The following is a 10,072-nucleotide window of genomic DNA, read 5'->3' as shown; positions in this document are numbered from 1 at the left end:
CAGTGCTCTTCCCTCAGCAGTGAGATACTAGTGCAGTGCTCTTCCCTCAGCAGTGAGATACTAGTGCAGTGCTCTTCCCTCAGCAGTGAGATACTAGTGCAGTGCTCTTCCGTCAGCAGTGAGATACTAGTGCAGTGCTCTTCCCTCAGCAGTGAGTTACTAGTGCAGTGCTCTTCCCTCAGCAGTGAAATACTAGTGCAGTGCTCTTCCCCCAGCAGTGAGATACTAGTGCTGTGCTCTTCCCCCAGCAGTGAGATACTAGTGCAGTGCTCTTCCCTCAGCAGTGAGTTACTAGTGCAGTGCTCTTCCCTCAGCAGTGAAATACTAGTGCAGTGCTCTTCCCCCAGCAGTGAGATACTAGTGCTGTGCTCTTCCCCCAGCAGTGAGATACTAGTGCAGTGCTGTTCCCTCAGCAGTGAGATACTAGTGCAGTGCTCTTCCCTCAGCAGTGAGTTACTAGTGCAGTGCTCTTCCCTCAGCAGTGAAATACTAGTGCAGTGCTCTTCCCCCAGCAGTGAGATACTAGTGCTGTGCTCTTCCCCCAGCAGTGAGATACTAGTGCAGTGCTCTTCCCCCAGCAGTGAGATACTAGTGCAGTGCTCTTCCCCCAGCAGTGAGATACTAGTGCAGTGCTCTTCCCCCAGCAGTGAGATACTAGTGCAGTGCTCTTCCCCCAGCAGTGAGATACTAGTGCAGTGCTCTTCCCCCAGCAGTGAGATACTAGTGCAGTGCTCTTCCCTCAGCAGTGAGGGCAGCCAGTGACGTGTTCCTCTGGAGTCCTGTGGCAGTTCCTTTCATTTTCAGTAGCTCTTGCTCCGAGTCGCACGGTGCAGAGGAGCCGCCTCTCCCGGTGTCATGTCCTTCTGTGAGTACAGCACGGATAAGGAGCTCCGGATTAGGAGTGTACCTCTGGGCACACTGAAGTGGGTGATCTCGGCAGGAGTGTTCCTGTACTTGTGGTGAGTACATACGGGCGGATGCCATTACTGATGCACTGGCTGACATCATTTTACTAGTTTTTTTGTGTCTGTAATAGTCGGAGCTCCCTTCCCGGCAGCAATGCAGCCCAGTAATTACATTGTGTCACTTTATGGGCTTCTGTAATCCTTTAACAGCCATGAGCTGTTTATTCCGGAGAAGCTGCATGGAAGCAGTGGGACAAGATTGCACCAAGTTTCCACAAGTTTCTCCAGCTGTCTTTCTTGTACAGATACAGAATGGTTTCTGGTACAATAGAACGGATTGTATTTTTTCAGATATTACAACCAGTAATGAGCTGATCTCATGTCAGTGCTACTAAAGTCATCAATTACTATGAATTGCTAATTGTTTGAATTGTTCGAGAAATTGATTGGATGTTTTGGACTTTGACTGCTCCATTTCATTGTGGCATATGTTAGCCAAACTAGTCAACAACAGTTATTAACTGAGGCGCATTGAACATATAGTAATTTATGCAGCAAAAAAATGGCACAATTGTGAAAAGTGGTCGTCCCAGGGTGTGTTTGCAATAGACACCTAAGGGTGGGTGAGAAGGCAGCAGAATTTACATAAAATCTAAACAAAGGTCAGGCAATAGCTTAAAGGGGTTGTTCTAACATAGCAGGGGCACATTTATAACATTAACTCAGCACAGGAACATTTTTTTGAACACATCCAAGTGTGAAACTGATTTTTATTCCAAGATCTAATAATTAAAATGTACTTTGTTGTTGGAAAAACCCCTTTGAGGCTGCGTGCCCACGTTGCGGATTACAAGCGTTTTTGCTGCGGATTTTCCGCAGCGGAAACGCTTGTAAAACGCTTGGTAATCCGCACCCCATTGTCCCCAATGAGAATCCGCAAGTTCTATGCCCATGCTGCGGATTTTTCCGCAGCGTTTATGCTGCGTTCAAAAATCCGCAGCATGTCCATTAATTTTGCGTTTCCGCATGCGGAATTGCCTTGTGCAATGCATTAAAAACGCAAGGCAATTCCGCATGTGGAAAACGCGCGATAAGCGCGCAATAAACGCGTGCGGAATTCCGCATGCGTTTTTCCGGGAGAGGACATGCGGAAATGAAGCAGAAATTTTCTGCTTCATTTCCGCAACGTGGGCACATAGCCTAAGAAGAGGGAGGATGGTTTATCTAGGCAGAGGATGTGTATTAGATGATATACAAATAAAAGTGTTTTCTTTGTATCTATCATCAGTGATGTAAGGGCAGGTTTACAAACACCTGACTTGTGGTATTATATGACCACTGATCATCTATTTTATTTGCTGATTGACAATTGTTTAAAGGGAATCTGTCAGTAGGATCAACCCTCCTAAGCCGTCTATATGGGCATATAGGTCATAGGAAGCTGAAAAAATGATACCTTGATATCTGCGATCCAATGTCTTATTGCAGGGAAATCCATGTTTTTATTAATATGTAAATGAACATGAGCGGAACAAAGATCTCCCTGACAATCTGCCTCCAGAGTTCTTTTTAAATGAAAGGAGGTATTACTAGTGTGAGACATGTAATGATTGACAGTCTGCGCCTCTGATCTACATATCTCACATTAGTAACGCCTCCTTTCATGTAAAATAAACTAAGGTGGCAGATTCTCAGAGAGATCTATATCCGGCCCATAGTTCTAAACAGCTCATTTACATATTAAAAAAAACGTGGATTTCCCTGGAATAAGACATCAGATCGCAGATATTAAGGTATCATTTTATTCAACTTTCTATGACCTCCATGCCCAATATGTAATTCATTTTTTTAAAAATACAGTGTAAAGCCGCTGCAACTCTTATGAAGCTGCTATCCTCCAGATGCACCTTGGCCTTGCTCTAGTTGCCCACTGAACGATATGTGGAACCACAGTCTGAGTTACATTTTTCCATTACACTTGATGGACACTCAGTTCAAACCTATATATGGTAACATCGAAAGGAAACTGATGTCTAAAGAGATTCTATTGACAAGCTATTTTGAACCAATACAATTTTACTCATCTCTATACATTCAGGATTCACTGTATATTCACAATGTGTCTGTTCTACGAGACAGGTGACATGTGATTGGCATACTGTTGATTCCTAGTGCTCTAGATCAGAGGTCCCCAACCGCCGGTCCGCGGACCAGGACCGGGCCGTTGGGGTTTTTCAGCCGGTCCGCGGCGCCGCTGACAGCTAGCAGCTCCCGGCAGAGAACATTATGCAGGACGGGGTGGGGCGTCGGGCGGGTCTTAGTGACGCAGCCCTCCACAGCACAGCATGGTACCTGTTGTACGTCACGGGGCGGGTCTTAGTGACGCGGCCCTCCTGCACAGCATGGTGTGTTCCTGACGGGGTGGGGCGGCAGGCTCTCCTCACTGACACGCCCCCGGCAGAACATGTTATGTGGGGCGTGCTGGGGCAGCAGACTGGCTTCAGTGACGCGGCTCCCGGTACCGGTGTTCAGTGTGTAGCGCTGCTAAGCAGCAGCGCTGTATACACTGACGCTCAATGTACAATGCTGCTACTTAGCTGCGCTGTACACCGAGGTCCCGCCAGCATCCTCCCCATACAGCTCCACCCCTCCATAACCCCACCCCCATATGACCAAAGCCCCGCCCCCACCCCCATCGGGCCAAGGAAAACTGGTCTTGCTTAAAGCCGGTCCCTGGTGCAAAAAAGGTTGGGGACCTCTGCTCTAGATCTCCTAGAAGGGAGAGCAGGTATTTGCTGTGCTTAGACTGTGTAAACAGACATTACCAGTAGACTGCTTTGTACAAAAATTAAAGCTCAATCCTTTGTTTTTAAGGATGCTGGCAGACAACCAGGCACTGGCCCGAACTGTCAGCAGGTGTGTGTGGGCGTTGGCTTCTTAAAGAGATGGTCGACTACATTGTATAATGCGCCCATCGATTTACACCTTTTTAAATAAGTATCTTTGTAAATACCTTCTGCTGCCATATGTGCGTGTGAGCGTCTCTACCGCTGACTGCTCAGTCCGTATCACATGACCCCAACTGCCACCGCTGCTGACATCTGCTGATGTCACGTCAACTTCCGGACTTCCTTGATTCACCCAGGCGTGACCCAGTCGTACGCATTCCCCCTGATTGACTGGGCTGTGGGTGGTGTTTCACAAGATGTCGCAGCCCATATATCCAGTGCGTGCTTGTGGAAAATGAAAGCAGAGGAGAGAGGGAAAGCGTTCGCTGGATACTGGGCTGTGATGTGTGGTGAAACGCCGCCCACAGCCCAGTCAGTCAGGGGATATGTGCGACTGGGTCACGCTTGGGAGAATCAAGGAAGTCAGGAAGTTGACGTGACATCAGCGGATGTCAGCAGCAGCTGCTGCCGGGGTCGCGTGATACGGACTGAGCAGTCAGCGATAGCGCCGCTCACACGTACATATGACAGCAGAAGGTATTTACAAAAATACTTATTTAAAAGGTGAAAATCGATGGGCCTATTATATAATGTAGTGGACCACCTGTTTAAAGTTTTTTTTCATCTAGTAGTTGCTTTGGGGACAGAGTAGCAAGGAGGGTAACTCAGACAGAGGGGCTAGTAGAAGAATGGATATGGAATTTGCAGTATGTAATATGTAATAAATACATCCTTGCGTGAAAAATCAGTGCTGTAAAAATAGAAGAGAGAAGCTATGATCTGGCCGCCTCCGTTTCCTGTGGTAGACACAGCTTCCTATTCTGAATGTAAACCGGTGTGAGGATGAAAATAAAAATAAAATTAAAAAAAGGCAGAATAATATTTAGTCAGTATTCTGATCCAGCATAAGCACAATTTTGTTGTGAAGGTTGGGGAGAGCCAGTTAAAAGGTGTTACTTGTTTATTTAGCAACACTTCAGTGAATGGATGGCATGGTGCTTTAGTGGTGAGCAATGTTGCCTCCGAGGGTTTTTGCACTGTAATACTATCACTATATGGCAGCACATTGAAGTCCTACAAGTCTGGGGACACTTCGGGCTCCATGTGCTGCTATGCAGTCTCCATGCACATGCTTAATACTGACCATGCACATAACATTGGAATTGGCTAAACACTTATCTTTTCTTTTGCTACCTGCCTCTGACACCCCCATACATGAATAGATTGTCAAAACATGCTTGTTTTTTTTAAATAAAATGACCTGTTGACTATCCTGAAATATTGTAGTTCCTCTTGGAAGTGAACCATTAATTTGAATACTTGGCATTACCAATCCCATATTTAGTAGTTTGTGTTCCTGTACAGTTTTACATTAACAGTGTGATGAGACATTGACAGAGTATGTTGGGACACCCCTAGTTGACAGATGAATGGCAACACCCAGTTGTTAATTTATCCTCACAGCTCCAGGGGAAATGTTACTAGAATAGTACAACGCAAAGTTCTAAGAAAAGCTGCTACAGAAATTTGTATGAAATGCAAGTGTTTTAGTAAAGAGAAAAGTTAGGGCAGCTAAAAAGCATTCTTTATCATTGCATTTGGTGGATGGACACTGTATTTTGTTACCAGTTCTGGCATAGCTTCAAAAATAAATTCTGTTTTTACTGTATTTTCTCAAATGATGCATACTTGCCATCATCATGAAAAGTCAAGCAGATTATTAAGGGACTAAGCAGAGATTTATAACAAGTCTATATAACTCGCCTACACCATTGGAGCTATCTTAAAATGAAAAAGGTTAAGGGACAGGCGGCGTACCGCCAATGGCGGCAGGCCACGCGACTGCTATGGGGCCCGATAGCAGTCGCCCCCCTTCTGCAACCCCCGCTCCACTGTTTGATTACCACCGCCACTGTGTTCAGACATGGCCATGCGCTGTGTGGCTGTGTCTTGTAGTAATGACGGCAGGGGAGACACTGCGCCTTTAATTGTGCTTGTGTCGCCCCTGCCGCGTCATTACTACCAGACACAGCCGCACAGCGCATGGCCATGTCTGAACACAGTGTCGGCGGGCGGCGGCAATCAAACAGCGGAGCGGTGGGTGCAGGAGGGGGGGCCCTGTTTAAGGGAGGCACTGATGGAGGGGGGGCCCTGTTGAAGGGAGGCCCCGATGGAGGGGGGTCCCTGTTGAAGAGAGACCCTGTGGGGGTGCTTAATGAAGGGAGACCTCGTGGGGGTCCTTGATGAAGGGAGGCCCTGTGTTGTATACCTACATTTCTCCGCTGTATCTGTGCATCATGAATGCTGTATGTATTAAAGGGGCCACTGAGACTCTTTCGCCCGGGGCCCACGAAAACCTGGAGCCGGCCCTGGTTGAAAGCAATGATGGAGGAGGGATAGTCATATGACACTCCATCTCCCATCATTACTCCTCTGCTTCTGACGCAGTGGGGTGATGACGCTCCACGCTCTGTCAGACAGTAGAGCTGGCAGCTGCTGAGGTGATGACAGAGACGCGCTGCAGAGACTGAAGCATCGGGGGAACGAGGAGCGGTAAGTATGTATTTATTTTTGTAAATCAGTGAGTACTGATAATACTGGAGGACTGGGGCTGCATTTTACCCTATGGTGGGGGCTGCCTTTTACCCTATGGGGGGGCTGCATTATACTGCATACAGAACCATGGGAAGTTCATTATACTGTGCGGAGGACCATGGGAAGTTCATTATACTGTGTACAGGACCATGGGGAGCGCATTATACTGTGGAGGACCATGGGGAGTTCATTATACTGTGTGGAGGACCATGGGGAGTGCATTATACTGTGTGCCGGACCATGGGGAGTGCATTATACTGTGTACAGGACCATGGGGAGTGCATTATACTGTGTGGAGGACCATGGGGAATGCATTATACTGCGTGGAGGACCATGGGGAGTGCATTATAATGTGTGCAGGACCATAGGGACTGCATTATACTATGTGCAGGACCATAGGGACTGCATTATACTGTGTGGAGGACCATAAGGACTGCATTATACTGTGTGGAGGACCATGAGGAGTTCATTATACTGTGTGGAGGACCATGGCGAGTGCATTATACTGTGTGCAGGACCATGGCGAGTGCATAATACTGCGTGCAGGACCATGGCGAGTGCATTATACTGCGTGGAGGACCATGGCGAGTGCATTATACTGCGTGGAGGACCATGGCGAGTGCATTATACTGCGTGGAGGACCATGGCGAGTGCATTATACTGCGTGGAGGACCATGGCGAGTGCATTATACTGCGTGGAGGACCATGGCGAGTGCATTATACTGCGTGGAGGACCATGGCGAGTGCATTGTACTGCGTGGAGGACCATGGCGAGTGCATTATACTGCGTGGAGGACCATGGCGAGTGCATTATACTGCGTGGAGGACCATGGCGAGTGCATTATACTGCGTGGAGGACCATGGCGAGTGCATTATACTGCGTGGGGGACCATGGCGAGTGCATTATACTGCGTGGAGGACCATGGCAAGTGCATTATACTCAGTGGAGTGTGGAGAGGTTTGGGGGCCATTATACTGTATGTAGGCCGACTATACTGCATGGAAGGCTGTGTGGGGGTCACAGTTGGGGGATTATACTGTGTTGGGGTCACCATACTTTGCCCTGGGAGTTGAGGTGGGGTACAGTAGGCAGGGCTGTGGAGTCAGTAAGCCAAACCTCCGACTCCTCAATTTCCATGACACAGACTCCAGCTGCGACTCCCTCGTACACGGCTCATGTTTAAGTGATAAATTTACTGTAGCACAGATTCATCTCAGCTACAAGCCTAGACCCTTAGATCAGGAATAGGACAGACATTTATAGGACATTTCATAACTTTCCCAAATTCTTATGAAAAAAATATTCCCCACAAACTGCATTGAACTACTGTACCCAATTTATTAATTGCTATGCAAAGGCTGGAAAGTTGTGAGATCTGCTCTTCTGTGCCCCCAACAATTATTTACATTTTTCTTTTGGGGGGGGGGGGACCCAATTAGAACTTCTGCTATGGGGCCCAATGATTCCTATGTACGCCCCTGAGGGTAAAGAACATATAGGTACAGCGTAGGTAAGGAGAAATTCTGGGTACATGAGCATTGCAGGTGGTCATAACTTCATGAAGAGACTATTAGGCTGGGGTCCCAATAGTGTATGGTATCGGATGCAATATGCTAATCACATTCGGCTCCTGCTCTTCTGAGTGTCATACTACTGTGCTTCGATCCTCTCGCACAGAGAGAATTGCGGCACAGGTGCGGAGGGGACAGAGAAATCAATTTCTGCATCTCCTTTGTTGCTGGCTTCGGCGGGAATCGCACTGCACTCGGGTGTTATCCAAATGCAGTGCGATGTTTCACACGCACCCATAGACTTATATGGGTGCGTGCGATCCGATTTGAGGATGCAATCTGCGATTGTTTTCGCATGCCGAATCGGCATGAGAAAATAATCGCAGATGTGCGCTACCCCATAGGGCAGGATGGATTGCATTCGTCCACTTGCATCGCAAGTTAGAGCAAGCCCTTAGTCTGAGCTCAGCGGCTCTACTGCTGTAGACGACACAAACCGCTGAGCTCAGTGATGACACTTCTGCAGCTGATTAACAAGGACCTGAGCAGTGTCTGAGAGGTAGTGCTGAACCTGGGAAGGGTAAGTAAAGCTCAATTTGTTTTTTTTATATATCACTGAGCCTATGGGCTTAAAATAGTTGAAATGGGGCAACCTCTTTAAAGGGAACATGTCATGTGAAAAAACGCTGTCAGTGCCGGGGGCGAGGTTACAGCCTCCACTCTCTATACACAGAGCAGTGACTGAACCCGCGCCGGCGCCACCTCCATGACAGAATGCCGAATGCTGCAAGGGGGAATAAAGTTCATTTCTTCCCGGCAGTGAGCGTCTAAGTGCAGGGGCCGGGCAGGTTCAGAACGCTATTAACCTGCAGAATAACCCCATACCTGCAGATTAATAGCGTTTTTTCAGGTGATAGGTTCCCTTTAAGTTCATTAAAGTCTATGCCATTGAAATGATTTCCTTTAAAGCACAGACTAAACATATAAACTACAAGCTAATAATACATTTCCGTCAATGTCTGCTATTTGATTTGCACCTATGTTAGAAGCTTCATCATGTAAGTATATCTACTTTACAGTGTAACCTGTTACATCTATATCACTTTGCATTGGTTATCATAAATCTTCCCTTTGTATTTCTATGAAACTTCTTAATGAGGTTCTCCATTACTTTCAGTGTGATACTATTTACTGAAAAACGTTATCAGAAAAAGGAAACCGTTATCAGTTCAGTGCATACAAAAGTGAAAGGCGTTTCGGATGCAGATTCCAGGATCTGGGACCCTGCCGAATACACAGTGCCATCTCCAGTAAGTCTAAATACATTCCCTAGGGGAAAGAATGGGAGATAAAGCAATAGAAACATTTTTCCAAAACATTTCAACCTTTTTTAAAAATAGTTAATTGCAGACCCTCTGCGGCTGCATCGGTCTTTGTTGATGAAAAATATCCTGGAAAACCCTTTAAAGGGAATCTGTCAGTAGGTTTTTGCTATGTAATCTGAGGGCAGCATGGGGTAGGGGTTAAAACACTGAATTCAATGATATGTCACTTATTAGACTGTATTCACACATAATAATAATCTTTATTTTTGTATAGCGCTAACATATTCCGCAGCGCTTTACATGTTAGAACCTTGCTGTTAGTTTTTTTTTCCTTTGCTGGTCACATGACCTTGTTGGCCTATTTAGTCCTGCTCCGCCCTTCTGGCTTTGCTGGACTTCATTGTATATCTACTTTCTAGCTAGCCTGTGCTCTGTATCTAACTCTGTTAGTTTGCTTGGTCTACGGACCTCTATGTTCTATCTATTTTGTTTGTTCGTCTGTCTGCTACTATTTCTGTTAGGAGGTGTCCCATATTCCTCCCAGTCCTTAGTACTTGTAGGGATTCCCTCCCCACATCTATAGGTCTCCGTACAGACTAGATTAGGACTTTAGCAGGTCTGATCGCAGGATCAGGTTCCCTGTTACATCGTAGGGATTCAGCTGAGTCCTATAGTAGGGACAGATCTCCTCTCTTTCCTTAGCTTTGGTAGCAGAACATAACAGTAAGTCCAGCCTGCAAATTCTCTAAGGAAAGATTTTTTTGTTCCATCATGGTGTCGGTTCAGG

The 10,072-nt window shown here is 46.7% G+C and overlaps 1 protein-coding gene across 1 annotated transcript in view; it reads left to right on the top strand.

The window, feature by feature from the left end:
- Nucleotides 1–768: 768 nt before the first annotated feature.
- Nucleotides 769–10,072, top strand: part of P2RX7 (purinergic receptor P2X 7) — a 78,148-nt gene continuing 68,844 nt past the window's right edge. The window contains exons 1-2 of the mRNA XM_073676297.1: nucleotides 769–959; nucleotides 9,138–9,270. Of these exons, the coding sequence (XP_073532398.1) occupies nucleotides 856–959; nucleotides 9,138–9,270 (237 nt within the window). The 5' untranslated portion in view covers nucleotides 769–855. The remainder of the gene's footprint in view (nucleotides 960–9,137; nucleotides 9,271–10,072) is intronic.

Source organism: Phyllobates terribilis, unplaced genomic scaffold (genome assembly GCF_046119375.1).
Source record: "Phyllobates terribilis strain yellow unplaced genomic scaffold, ASM4611937v1 Scaffold_1__5_contigs__length_1240528914, whole genome shotgun sequence".
NCBI lineage: Eukaryota > Metazoa > Chordata > Amphibia > Anura > Dendrobatidae > Phyllobates > Phyllobates terribilis.
Note: the sequence above shows the minus strand (reverse complement) of the source record. Positions and strands in the feature narration are given on the sequence as shown.